This window comes from Panicum virgatum, chromosome 7N (genome assembly GCF_016808335.1).
Source record: "Panicum virgatum strain AP13 chromosome 7N, P.virgatum_v5, whole genome shotgun sequence".
Taxonomy (NCBI): Eukaryota; Viridiplantae; Streptophyta; class Magnoliopsida; order Poales; family Poaceae; genus Panicum; species Panicum virgatum.
In genome coordinates, this window is record NC_053151.1 from 1,282,501 (window position 1) to 1,297,127 (window position 14,627).

A 14,627-nucleotide genomic window follows, 5' to 3' on the forward strand; every position below is an offset into this window, starting at 1 on the left:
CATGCTCTATGTTTCCTTGTTTACGCATAGAACTTGTGGATCCAAAAGATTGGCCCTGCACAAGATATTGAGAGCTTGCCTCATGCCTGTACAAATCATTTCTATAAGTTCGCCGTGGCCTATGAGGGTGACTTTCATCATTGGCCTGTCTATCAGACCGCATGCCAGACCTCGCCAACTGGCTACATCCATAGCTGCGGTTTGGATCTTGTTGCTTTGAGTTTATCCAGCTTCCTTCCTTGTCACAATAGTCACTCCTGTCACCACTATAACCTCCTCTATAGTTTCTTGAATCAGAGTGCCAGTCCCTAGAAGGAACCTTCTGAACAGAAGCCACAGAATTGACGGCTTAGTATTTCGCAGTCCAGACTATCAATTTCATAAATCATTGTTTAACAAATCTATCTCTTGTTAAACAAAGATATCACTGTGCCTAGCAGAACAGGAGGAAGAACTACCATAAAGAAAACCTACAGTACCCATATTCCCAATGTCGTAATTCAGTCATGAAAAGATCTCATTAATTTTTCTTCATGTCCTACAACTAGACATAATACATTTAGCTGATGATTCATTATTAGTGATTAAACACTCTCAACATTGTATTAAGTTTATGACCTCAAACATCATTTGCTTAAAAATGGAGGTAGTAATAATCATTTGTACATTCTTATGGTGCCACCAATCATTATCAATGTCACCAGTGGTGGAGTTTGCCACTAAAGCTAGGGTCCAGACAACCGTAACATTAAAATTTGAAGCTTATAAATGAGTACAAATGTCACTGCTTGTTTTAGGAAGCTGCTACAATGAAGGGGCACAAAGCCTAGGTTGGCCTGATAGAAGCTCCGTCCTGAATGCCAAAGTTATGATGCTATGATTTCATTCTGTTGCTGGGTAACACATGAGCTTCAAGTTGAATAAACACCACCAGAAATAAAGGATCCTTCAAAGAAACAATGCCTTGTTGAAAAGCAAAGGATGTTTCCTCTGGACCTCAGAATACTTTCAAGACTATGACCTTAGTCAAGTTTATCTGGGATGCATCCTCCTTATAGTGCTAAAAAGTATCGAAATTGTTTCTAGCATACAAGCTTCAGGATAACTATACAGCTGGTTCCGAGAAAACTGTTTCTAGCATACAAGCTTCAGAATGATCAACACTGACTTACATAATAATTAAAACAAGGTGGCACAGAAAAATTTTCACTAAGCAACTCAAAGTTAGCAACTTGATAGAAAACAGTTTGCTGGTTGTGTCCAGACTCTGGGGCCCAAGCTCTATGATATTCATTATGATGTAAAGGGAATCTTCCTATGAATCTAACAGGTAGAGTTAAGAAAGTGCAAATTCTTCCTCTGGCTAGTGGTCTAGTGAACACAATCGCTGTTGGATGGCGGACCGGCTACCAGGAGGACGAAACAATCCAGCACCTCAGGACGCAATGCATTTTCTCACGGCAATTTTGGTATTTGCTGCTGGGTCGCTTGGGTCTGTTCCTCCACCAGAGGCCGACACAGAGGATTTCCTTGAATGGTGGCAGAAAGTTTCTGACATGGTGGGCAAAGAGGCCAAATGACGGTTGAACTCGCTGATCATTTTAGGGGCCTGGACAATCTGGAGGGTAAGGACCAACATCGTGTTCAATGGAGTATCACCTAGCGTTTCTCAGGCTATCAACCATGCACAGGATGAAGCTGAGCTCTGGCTGTTAGCAGGGGCAAAAGTGCTAACCTTGTTGGTCGCCTTTAGTCCTGCTGGGCAGTAGGTCTAGTGTCGTGGTCATGTTTTTGTTTACCCAGGCGCACCTCGCATGTAAGCTGAGACCTCGGGTGTGTGGGTCTAGGTCTGTGGGTTGTTGTATGGCCATTTTGACCTTTTTCCTTCTTAATGCAATGATACGCAGCTCTCCCGTGTATTCGAGAAAAAAAATCATTAGAAAATTAAAACTTCAAAATTTACCAAAGTAGCCTAACAGAATCCAACTATGGATAGTTAGAAGCTTCAGTTGAGCAATTGAATCATCTAAAGAGGCACTAAGTGGAACAGAAGGATTTGGCTACATCAGATAAATCCTAGCAACTCAGTAGGACAACCACCCACATATCAAATGTTGAGTGGAACAGAAGGATTTGGCTACATCGGATAAATCCTAGCAACTCAGTAGTACAACCACCCACGTATCAAATGTTGAAACCAGTAAAAAGTTTTGATAAATACAGTTACGCTGCTAAGTTTCCATCTTTCTATTATAGTATTACTAACAAGTTGTCTATGCATGAGATAAGGCGCTGAAAGATACATTAGGTTCTTACAGGATTTGGTAAGTAGGTTCCTGTGCCTCCATGGTATCTGGGCGCATCTTCTCCATAGTGCCGGGGAACGCCAGTACCTCTTTCCGTAGCAGGTTGCAAAGGCATCACAGGAAATACTCGCTGACCAGGGGGCACCATCTGCGTCCAGTTAACATTTGCTGCTGGTGGTCTTCCAGGCCCATCCCATGCAGCATGGCCCTGTAAATACATTTGTGGGACCGGAAAAGGGTGTGGAACAGGACCTAAGGGACGGGCATTCTGGCAGAGTCCGCCATACTGTAAATTGTGCCAATGGCTAACGAAATCACTGTTCAAGATGTCAGGCTTGTGTTCCCCGGACAGCTCAGTCATAGTACTGCATGATGCTGTTGAGGTAGCACTGGAATCTGGTTGGTGAACATCATTGAGCAAACTAAAATGTTGACCTGCAATATCGGAAGGAAGCTGATGAATTCCTTCACTTCTCTCAAGCTGGGGACCAGAACCATCGCCATTCCTAGGAACATATGGGAGCACAACAAAAGGAACTGGTGGACCTGTTGGAACAAAAGTCAGTCCAGAGCTATCAGCTTGCTTCTGCTGTGGGGAACCAATAAGAAAAGGTGCAAACAGTGGATTAGGCATGCAGGTTTGCGATGGATCAAAATCATTTGGTACTTGACAAGTTCTTGATTGCGTTGAAAAAGAATCAGGCGCTGCTACTATATCAGAAGCTTCATTAATGACTGGTACCACTGTCATATTCCTGGGGGCATCATCAACTTCAGTTGGGAAATGCTCAGTGGTATTTCCCATCTGCCAACCGGGCTTACTATGCGTAGTTATGCCTGGTGCCACAAAAGCAGGGTTTTTTCCCCATTCGTCTCTTGATGATCTTGTTGTATTCACAGTCCCTTCATCCCACGAACATACATCCAGAGCTTTGCCTGTGGATGAACTGGCATGTGAAAAAGGAACATTCACATAACCTATACTCTTAGAGCAATCTGCATTGGCTTCTCTACTTGTTTGATGTTGGAACATGCTGGTATAGGTCTCATCAACTACGCCATTATTCTCAAGAGCAAATTCTGTCTGCCTTTCCAAGGGGGCACCGTGCACACATTTACGCAAAGAGGAGCGTTCCTTGGCATCAATATCATAGACGCAAGGATTTCTCACTTCAGGATCAAACTGTCTAGAATATCCAACACCATACTCATGCCAAGTATTGTCAGCATCATGACTTGCATCTGATGCAATAGGCTTCTCACTCTCACTACCATCTTTAACATTCGGTGCAAAATTTGAATTGTGTATGTATTGGGTCGGTGGTTGAACAAATCCACGGAGGAACTGCATATTGGGCAACCATGGTGCCCCAATTAAGTTAGTTGGTGGAACCCCAGCCAGATGCTTTTGTGAAAAAACTGTTGTAGACAGTATATTAGAATGTGCTACAGACAGATTAGAAGGTATTTGCATTGGCAATTGAATCTGTCCATTGAACCCATGCAACTTCATGGATTCAATTAAATTAACCAGAACTTGTTCATCATGGAGCATATCCAATGATTCGAAGACATAAGGAAGTTCTTCATTCATCACAAAACCAATATCTTCACGATGGCTGCTGGAAACACTATTTGAGTCAGAAACTGCCTTTGCACTAGGGTGAGATGAGTTCAAGGAAGACATTGGTTCATCCTGTGAAGACTTAGTGCTATGGTTGCTAGACACTTCTGGAACCATGATATTTCTTCTTCTGCTGTAATCAACCTTCAAAAGTTTTTCCATACCAACCACATTTCTCGCCCTACCACGAAATCCTTCACTAGACGAATCTGTCAGTTCAGGGCTAGATCGGCTTCTGCAAATCTAGACCTGTTTTGCCCACTTCTGTCGTCGACATTGAGACAATTTGGCTCTCTCTTATCCCTTTCACCTTGCATCAATCCAGCTGAGTTATTTCTTTCAAGCTGTTCAGAGACCTCGGCATTTCCTTGAGCTGCATAAACTTTCTGGTGCTGAGCATGAGAAATGGAAGGATTGACTGTTCTTGGCAGATTACGACAATGTAGGTCACTTTTCTGAATTGACTGAGAAGAAGGATAAGGATAACTGTGACCAACTTCAGTAAGATCATCTTGATCCACATGAAAATTATACTGATTAGCAAGAAGCTTAGGATTTTCAACTTTTTTCTTCAATGCTGTTACACTTTTGTGACTGTTTGATACTACAGAAGGAACAACTTTCAGAGTCTGCACATCAACCAGACTTGGGGTAGGCACATCACTACATCAGGACGACTTCCAGTCCTATGTCTTATCCATGTATTTGTGAAGAACAGATTCAGTTCAGCAATTAAATCTTCTTTTGGACATTCAAGTAACTTTCCAAGCCTTTTCGCCCCATATGCAAAAGCACTGCGTATTCTAAAGAAATTGCCTGCAGAACAAAATATCAACTCAACAGGTGATATATTTTTGTTCTCCCTGTAGAGATAAAAGGTCGCATTGTACATGACAAAAACAGTGGTAGTCATCAAATCCATAAATTTGGATCTCTTAAGAGACTGAATCTATCATTAGCACTAAATGGCCAATAAGACAAAATACTTTTCAGAGTATAGAAACACATCAGGGAAAAAATATTATATTTAAGTACTTGACAATCAAAGTAAGATAGATTTCTGCTGTTAATTATCACATACTCCCTCTGTTCCATATTGTAGGTCGTTTCTGCAAATCTAGATACATTTACTATGCATCTAGATATACACTATGTCTAGATACATAGCAAAAAAATATGTATTTAGATTTGCCAAAAACGACCTACAATTTGGAACGGAGGGAGTACTGCGGAACTAAACATATGTAAGAATGAATATAAGTATTGACAGGTAAAGCTATGGCAATACTGCTCAAGGAGGTCCTATCACAGGTTGCATAGAACGACAGTTCTTATCTTCAGTGGTTTGATTTGTTGGCCACTCATGCATATAGCAGTAGTTCAGTACAATGCTGAAATTAACCAAGGAAGCAGGCTAGCAATCAATTAACGCATAAACAGTGGATGAATTACAGATATCATTGAATCCCATTCAAAAAAATCATTAAATCAAACGCAGTACACCATAAGTTGAACGGAAGTAGATGAACCAAAGAACATTTACTACGTTCAATTCACCTATAAGATGATCTGGAAGTAGGTTCATAGTTACCTTTGCTGACACTTCTTCCAAGATTATTGTTTGCACGTAAAGGATCAATAACATTGAAGTGTTTGGAAACAAATGGTTGACCCAGATTATCCTGGTGGTGAGGCACAACTCCATATGCAGAACTACAGGTATCCAAGAAGGACTTGTTCAGCAAACATTCACCACTATCCTTCCGCGGAGGTTCCGCTGCAGGACATAATATGAATGATCAAAAACTCAATCACTGATCTACAAAAACAAGGTGACACATAGATTACCTGTCATATCTGGAAGTGAACTTATAGGAACTGGGCCCCACAAGCTCAAACAAAATTTCTCCCAATCAAAGTTGCTGAAAAATTCTAAGAAACGGTACAAAACCTGCACATGCATAAACAGAAAATAAGAATTGGCTTCATGTCAGGATATCCGAAAGACAAGAGAGTAAGTCACCTCAAGAGGTCCAGTAAAAGAATTGTTGAATACATGAAATATGTACAGAACCAGCATCTCCAATGCGTAAGTAGATATAAGGCCATGGTGAGCTCCAAGAATACGACTCTCATAGAAACACCATGCCTTTATCAATATGATACTCCGCTTGAATAGATGATTTCGGCTGATCAAGTTGTCGATCTATTGAAATGCAGAAACATTAGAAGAGGTACAGACAGAAAAATCAAGCATATTTGAACAAGGTACTAGACGCAACAAGCACAGTTATTCAACTCAATATAAATTTCTTACAGTATTAACATACAAATGGTAAACTTTGACCAACTTGTCTGCATATACAAATAAAGCTAGATTTTGAAAATAAGAACATCACCTCTTCAAGAAAACAAAGTGTACATAGTCCACCAACTTGATTAAATGAGATGTTGACAACAATGTTTTCCACAAGACACTTAATAATCTTGACCTGTGCATATGAGAAAGGCACACACAAATTAATGAAAACCAAAATAATACATGTGCCAAATCATTGAAGGTGCCACAATCCCCAAAAGAGGATAAGGGAGGGGAGCGAGAAAATGGCATTGGATGCATTTTTGTGTGCAAAGTAGTGTTTTCAAATGCATAATCCTCTGGTAATAGCATAGCAATTTTGCTACAACCATATTGTGCCAAGAACTGTGTTCAAGGAGCAATAGCATGTTACTAAACTGAAGTTTAGCTTAAGAGATATTGTGTTAGTTTCTGTTCTGTCTCAACTTCTGGTAATAACTTCAACTCAATCGTAAAGTCATAAATGCAGGAACGGTGCTAAATGAAACTGTTAAATGCAGGAACGATGCTAAATGAAACTGTACTATACGTACATAGTTAGCAACAAAAGGAAAAAAAACACTCCGAAATTATCACTGGGTAAAATACCTCTGCCTGAATATACTGGACTTCTTTTACATGAAATTCAGCATTTCCACTCTTCTCTTCACGCTCCAATGCATCCCGGACAAGGTTTGCCCAGATCTCCTTTAATTCTTCACTATTACTAAAAGCAGTGACATCAATGTCACCATCAGGTAAACAAGTCTTGAGAGGGACTGACCCAAAGGTAAAAACCTGTAGAGATAAAGAGATCTATTCTCTGTGAAGCACATTTAATCAACTGGACAATTGAACACTTAAGATAAGAGCAGGGAACTTCCAAAATGCTAGTGCAAAATTCCCCTTGACATGCATAACAATCAAGGACAAGTCTATTTCAACCATCCAAGGAACATGAAAGAAGGTAAAAGTGCTATCTCAATGCACCTGATAGAAGGTATAGCAAATGCTTCCCATCAGACAAGCTAGAATTTTCAGACATCCACATATGGCTACTGATTTATGACTACCAAACAGGAATTACTAGAACTCTTCTAGCTAAGGCATGCAGGTTTTTCATATCATACTACCGGGAGAGTTTAGTTCTGTGGTTCCACAAAACCTCAGTGACATGGTAGTGGATGCGTGTGACACACTGACACCCCATGTCACAGGAATGCGCAAAAAATTAGTAAATAAAGTTCGACTACACAGTGTCCAGGATCTCTATGTCTAATCTTCCCCAATACACATTTTTTTTCCAACCATACCAACTGCTTGAAACTTGATGCTTATAAACAGGTTGTCATATATCAGATCAGGAAGCATGGGAGTCAGTGACCATCATCCCTCTGTAACCACAAGCCTCCATTTCGAACAAAATCTCTCTCCAGAATCAGCTTCAGTAGGTCAGACAAACATTTAAGAAGCAGAAAGCGAAGCATCACCTATTGACTATTGCCCTCTCTGTAGAGCAACCATTACTCTAGTCAGTTCTACAATAGCAGGCTCATCTATGCATACACACATCAGTGCTCACCGTCATATACAAGAGCCTTCTACTTCAAACAGACACTATTACTACCTGAGGGGAGCAATCGGACCACTTGGTAACCAGGTACTATACCTGGCACGAGAGGCAGTTCATGATAAGTCGCTGCACATAGTGATAGACAGCGAGCCTCCGGCCCTCGGAGTGCGTGTTGGGCTGGATGCGCGCGATCAGCTCCGCGGTGCGGCCCTCCGCGACCGCCCAGCGCTCGGGATCGAGCCGCCGCGTCACCCCGGCGGACGCATTGGCCAGGAGCCCGTGGGGCACCATCCCCATGCGCGCGCCAACTCGGGCTTCGCCTGGCGGAGCCAAAACCCTATGCCCCGACACCAGCGGCAACCGAGCGCGGAGCAACCCCACCCCACCCCCCCACCCCCCAACCGCAGCAGCGAGCTACAGCGGCGACGGGTGGCTCAGAGCACGGAGCAGCCGCCCCCGGCGCGAATCGAGCCGGGCTGGTGGAGCCCCACGTGGCGGGCGGGCGGAAATATTAGCGCTGAGGGATGGATCGACGCGGTCGTGGGAAGAGTGTGCGGCGGCGATGAACAGGGGACTGGTCGGCGTGGAGAGGGGAGGAGGGAGGGCTGGTTTGGGAAGGGTGCGGGTCGTGTTTGGTTTGGGCCATACTAGACTGGAATAAACTGAGCCCGGCCTGACAGCTCGGCCCAAGAACTACAGGCTGAGCCGGCCCGATTGTCATTTTGAGGTGGTCCAGGTAAAAAACGGGTCGGCCCGAGTCTAACCTGAACATTTTCAAAAATAGTGGGCGGTCAGGCACGAGCTCGAATGCGATCTAAATTTGCCATCTGATGGGGTTATTGAACGGGCTTGATGTAAATTTTACTCCCTCGGTTCTCTTATTTAATTTTTTTACAAATATAGTCAAATTTAAATTATTTTTAAAAAACTTTTATTAATATAAAATAAATGATCAAACTTAAGGTCAAAAAATCAAATAAATTATAATTTAGAATGGAGGGAGTAGATCTAAAAATAATCAAGCTTTTTGTGGCCGTTGTCAAAACGTGACACGGGTTATTGGAGTACTCAAATTTAGTTTGGGCGGGCATATCCCTTGAGTCTGAGTGTTAGTTTTTTCTTTTTTAGTGCACCCGGTCGATTGCCAGGTGCGCATGTGACTTTTTTTTTCTCTCCAAATCAGGCTAAGCAGGGCTTGCTGTGAGTGGTAAGCACGTTTGAATTAAGTTTAGATAGCATCACACAGAGGTACATACTTAGCTAGCCTTGCATTTTTTAGAATTAGATTCGCTTACAGAAACCCATACAATACTTTCAGAACTGATCCTTGCATCTTGTTTTTCCTTTTAGATTGGGGGCATCCGTTGGTCATGGGATGGCCTGAATCATTGGACAAGCATTTGGTGGAGGGGTGTTTGAAAGTGGTTCAGGATGGAATATATGTAACAGAATACACGGGCTTGTTTTATGTGGAAGTTGCAAAATACATCTGGGCACAAACCAGTATGTCTATCTCAAGGACTGATCTGAAAGCAAGGTTTGAATACTTCAAAGGATTGTGGGGACGGTACCACAAGTTAACGCGGGAGTTGGCAAGATCGCCGGCGGGTACCTCAAATGAACATGTACCTCACCTGAACATTTCGCTGTCCTTCTCCGTTTATAGAACTGAACCACTAACTGATGCTTTCCATTGCAGATAAAAAAAGAACTTGAATCGGATAAATACAAACGTATGTTGCAATTTGAGGATCAGCTCGCTGTGATATTTATAGCATGTGATGAGTATAAGTCAAAACCAATAGCTGCGTACCGCACCAATATTAAATGTGGGAACTTCAGTAGTACAAGTAGTGGGAAGCGCAGAACTGATGAGGAGTCCTCCCGCCAAGTTCGGCAGAAGAGCTCAGAAGTTCATATGCCTCAGTCATCACAAGATGGCATGACCCGTTTGGATAACCACAAGGTTTGTTCCTTTTTTTTCAACTCAACAATTTGTTGTTGGATAGGTCGATTAAGGCCCCGTTTGGTTGCGGGCGGATTTAAGAGTAGTGACTGGATTTGTTTGGATTCAAATTCTGCCATACTGTTTTTTTCTTCTCCTGATTCCGTAGGTATGCATTGCGTCTAATAAGCCCCTTTCTTCATGGCTGCAGCTGAAGCAACAGATTCAGCCAAAGGGTGTGAACTCATCCTGGTCCACTGACACCGATCAGCAGTCGGAGAACCACAGGGTTTGTTCTTTTTTTTTCAACTTAACAGTTTGGAAAAATGAGTTTTCCAAGAAGTTACTGTTTTTTCTGCTTTACTGCTTTTTCTGCTAAATATAAAAGAAAACGAATTGTATGCATTGCCTCTAATAATGGCCAGACTAATGTTGCTATGGTGCACTTTTGTAGTATCATGCATGCATGTTTTTGGATCGTCCAAGTTTTAATTTAATCCAACGAGCTAGATCTCTAAGTATTTAAGAAAAACCTCCCTGGTTGCCCATAATGTAGCAATTCATCCACAGGGCACAATAGCAAGTGATTGAATAACATGTTGTGTATGATGTCCCTTCCCCATCTGCTACTATACAATCCCATGCATGTGGATTTTCCTGGATAAAAACTGCACAATCACGCGCTCTGTACAATGTTGCAACAGTTCTCACTTCCCAATACTTGCTTGCATCAAGTACTGTACGGATTATTATACTTTTGCATGGATTCTGAATAGCGATTGGGCTGGCAGCATGACGCCGGATCATATGGGCATCCAGCACTTAGTTGCACTGCCTTTGCGACTGATTTTATTAACTATGAAGTACTTGTACTCCACATGAATTTAGTAAAGTAAATGTGATTTATGAACTGTATGTTTGGATTTATAATAAGGGGTTCTATCCTCTTTTTTCTGTCCAAGTTCACGTGGATGCTGATGAATCGAGACATACGTACAAACCACATGCATAGAATTGTATGAAGTACTTGTACTCCACATGAATTTTGTAAAGTAAATGTGATTTATGAACTGTATGTTTGGATTTATAATAAGGGGTTCTATCCTCTTTTTTCTGTCCAAGTTCACGTGGATGCTGATGAATCGAGACATATGTACAAACCACATGCATAGAATTGTATGGGCTGCCTCTAATATAGACTCTGGTTTTGATATATAGAGTATATGCGCTGCCTCTAATATTGACTGTGGTTTTGATTTGTAGAGTATGTCAAGGGGGTCAGCTTCAGCGGCGGTGATGAGAGAGCAAAAGTATGAACAGCCCACTGACTATATTTCTGCACTGACGAATTTGGATGAACATCGGTGTTCAGCAAGTTATTTCTTTTTTTATTCACTTGCGCTGAGGGACCCTGTTGCTCTGAGCGGTTTTATAGCTAAGAAGACCTATTCCAGTAGGAGAAAATACCTCAATCACTTGCTAGTAAGTAGTAAAGGGCTGTTTGGATAATACAGTATTTATGGATCCTATAATTTTCCTTGATATTAAAACTATGTTTCTCATCTTGTAGGACCACCATTTTGTGACGCTGGAACCAGATAAAATGAATCGCTGGCATGAGCTACGTGTTCGTGAGCTAGATGCTCCTGTTGCTCCTGTTGACCATGCATGCCCTAGAGACTCAGCCTGATGGCGCTGCCGGTTCTGTCTGTAGTTTGGAGTCGCAGTCGCTTGTCTACTTTCTACTAATTCTAGATCTTGTGAACTTAAGACATTGTGCTAGTCATGCTGGATGCTTGGTGTTGTAAACTTTAGACATTGTGTTGCTGTTTTAATTACTAATGGATCAATGTTGTGAACTTAAGACATTGTGCTAGTCGTGCCGGATGCTTGGTAACTTAAGGAGTGGTTTAAGCCCCTCCACTTTGACAAGTGTGCAGCCAACATCGAGTGCTATAAATTAGCGAAGAGGGCTGCAAAGCGAGCTGTGAGTGTAGCGAAGGGTAAGGCGAATGATGACCTGTATCAGCGGCTAGGCACGAAGGAAGGGGGAGAAGGACATTTATAGGATGGATAGGATCCGCGAGAGGAAGATAAGGGACATCAATCAAATCAAATGCATCAAGGATGGGACAGATCAACTTCTAGTGAAGGGTGAGGAGATCAAGAACAGATGGCGAGAGTACTTTGACAGGTTGTTTAATGGGGAGAATGAGGGCCATGCCATTGAGTTAGATGACTCCTTTGATGATACCAACAGACGCTTCGTGAGGAGAATTCAGGAGGTAGAGGTCGGGGAGGCTTTGAAGACGATGAAGGGCGGTAAAGCGATGGGTCCTGATGGTATCTCCATTGAGGTGTGGAGATGCCTAGGTGCTAGAGCGACGGTATGGCTAACTAAGCTTTTTAACCTCATTTTTCGGTCTAACAAGATGCCTAAAGAATGGAGAAGAAGTATATTAGTACCGATCTTTAAGAACAAGGGAGATGTACAAAGTTGTACTAACTACCGTGGGATTAAGCTGATGAGCCACACGATGAAGCTCTGGGAGAGGGATATTGAGCATCGCCTAAGAGGAGTGACAAGGGTGACCCAAAATCAGTTTGGGTTCATGCTTGGAAGATCGACCTTCGGGGCGTGCTGTATTGTCTGCATTTTCACCTAGTATCGGTTCAGCAGCGGCATCAACATGCACACGTTGATTCACTCGTGTACCAGTACCAACCGTGCCGATTTCTATCATTTTATCATTCCACTTTGGTTCATGGCGCAGTATGTTCCAGCATTGTTCAAATGTCCATGACTCTGTGTCCTCATTATGTGGCATTGCCTTTGTCTTGGAGACGTCATAAGGTCTACAATCTTGCCATAATGAAGCACTTTTGCATAAATCAATAATCATCCATGCCTTTTGTAGCACATAGTACTAAACTGCTTGAGACCCACTTTCCCTTGTTTTAGCAAAGAATAATTTCTCCTCAGGTTTACATTTAAAGCAATAGAAACAGTTCAGCTAATATTTAATTAGAACAGCTTCTTGTTGGCCACATTTTAATAGAGTAATTAACAACACGATGAAAAAGCAAGCCAATGTTTTAGTTCTTAAGTAGGGTAGGAAATAGATCAACCATAGCCAAAAATCCATACAATACAGGTTCAAAACAAAATCATACTAGTAACTCAGCACACATACAAAGCTTAACCGTAGGCAGCTATGTAAAAATAAAAGTACATAATAGTTAAGTGGCCTAACCAACATGGACCTTTTGTAGTTCCCGGTGGAAGATCCTAGACCAATTCTTGGTATATTCCTCACCAACTATTTAAGTGGCATCTTGAGAATGTTATATTGGACCATCATCTAATTCATCAATCAGTCTTTTTTACATATTTTAAGTTATTCTAGTCTTTAAGCATGATATATTTTAATCCAAGTTATCTGTACTAATATAGTACTAATATAGAAGTCATTAGTTCATTAGTTGGTTTCTTTTCCAGATCTGATGATAAGCTGACGTTAATGTATACTGGTTGAGCCTAGTGAATTAGTGTATACAGGTCAATTCAATCCATCCGATTCACAGCATGTCTATATCTAATCATACATTTTGAATTCTGCCTTCCCCAATAATCCGTGATATTAATGTGTCACAAGTAAAGATATAGAAAGACAACTGATTTACATCAACTTTTCTCTAATCATTTCATGGAAGTGACTATCATTGACAGCAGCAAACAAAATCCAGACTTCATTCATCAACATGCATTCACTTATTAGTGTGGCCAGACAGAGATCATCAAATTATACAACTCACGTTCAGCGCCGTGCAACTTTTTCTTCCTCTTATGTAGACTATCACATTTTCTCTTCAACTGTCCTATTTTAGACCTAAGTCTATCGCCTTCAAGATATTCTTTAGGAAGCGATGATTTAAAGATCTCTTGATAGTCTGCAGCACGTGGCAGCCTATTTGTAGTGTCTCTAAAGTTCCTGAGACTTTCCAAAACCACAGTCACCCATCTTGATGACCATTTCACTCTTTTATCATCTGATGTGGAGCTGAGCGGAGCCCCTGACCCTCCTGACGTGGTGCTGAGCGGAGCCCCTGACCCTCCTGATGTGGTGCTTAAGGGCTGTTGACTGGTTTGACTTTGAGATGATATCGCTAATATCTTGAACAGATTGGATTCACAATATGGACATCCCGCTGCAGCTCTTGTTATTGAATCAATGTCCCTGATCAAAACAATAGATTAAAAATGGATTAAAGAAAATTAAAATTGATTATTAAATCAAGTATCAAGCATTGGCAATAGTACATAATTCTGGGATATGGAAAGTTCACCAGCACAAATACTCGGGTTCTAAAGTTTGAGATCAAAATTGAAATTCACAATTCAAAAATTAAATTAATTTTTGCTCCCAAATTAAATGAGAGAGATATTCTACCACAACTCTTTCTCAAGTTGTAGCAGAAAATAAAATAGAAGATAAAATAAACTAGACGAAAAGGTGCTGAATGAAAAAAATATTGGAGGACTAAGAACCTTGCTGCGGCGTGATCACTATAAATTTTCATCACATCTTACAACTATAGTCTGTGGATTTGTGAAATCGGCAAGTACAGATCTAAACAGTAAACTTTCCTTACCTGCGACTCAGTGGCACTGGCTTGTACTTATCTTGACAGCAACTCTTCTAATGTTGTGCGCTGGCCTGAGAAATGCTCTTGTCGGCGGCGTCCACTGTCTTGCAGAGCGGTACCGTCGCCGATTGGATCTGCTTCGAGGTAAAAGGTATAGGGAATCATGAATCTAGCAAAAAAAGAGAGTGGAGAAA

General features: G+C 41.6%; 1 protein-coding gene and 1 pseudogene across 1 annotated transcript; one reads left to right on the forward strand and one right to left on the reverse strand.

Moving 5' to 3' along the window:
• Positions 1 to 8,430, reverse strand: part of LOC120681664 — a 10,097-nt pseudogene extending 1,667 nt beyond the window's left edge.
• Positions 8,431 to 8,975: 545 nt separating this feature from the next.
• On the forward strand, positions 8,976 to 11,654 carry LOC120681704. The gene is made up of 6 exons (XM_039963324.1): positions 8,976 to 8,989; positions 9,192 to 9,466; positions 9,541 to 9,807; positions 9,998 to 10,075; positions 11,050 to 11,268; positions 11,357 to 11,654. Exons 2-6 carry the CDS (start codon positions 9,212 to 9,214, stop codon positions 11,474 to 11,476), a joined length of 939 nt encoding a protein of 312 aa, XP_039819258.1. The 5' UTR covers positions 8,976 to 8,989; positions 9,192 to 9,211; the 3' UTR covers positions 11,477 to 11,654.
• Positions 11,655 to 14,627: the final 2,973 nt, after the last annotated feature.

What these genes read in the sequence shown, in the direction of transcription:
- LOC120681704 (XM_039963324.1), top strand. Translation starts at nt 9,212, where the DNA reads ATGGGATGGCCTGAATCATTGGACAAGCATTTGGTGGAGGGGTGTTTG. An exon ending in CCCGTTTGGATAACCACAAG is followed by an intron (nt 9,808 to 9,997) that starts GTTTGTTCCTTT and finishes TCATGGCTGCAG; the next exon opens with CTGAAGCAACAGATTCAGCC. An exon ending in AATACCTCAATCACTTGCTA is followed by an intron (nt 11,269 to 11,356) that starts GTAAGTAGTAAA and finishes CTCATCTTGTAG; the next exon opens with GACCACCATTTTGTGACGCT.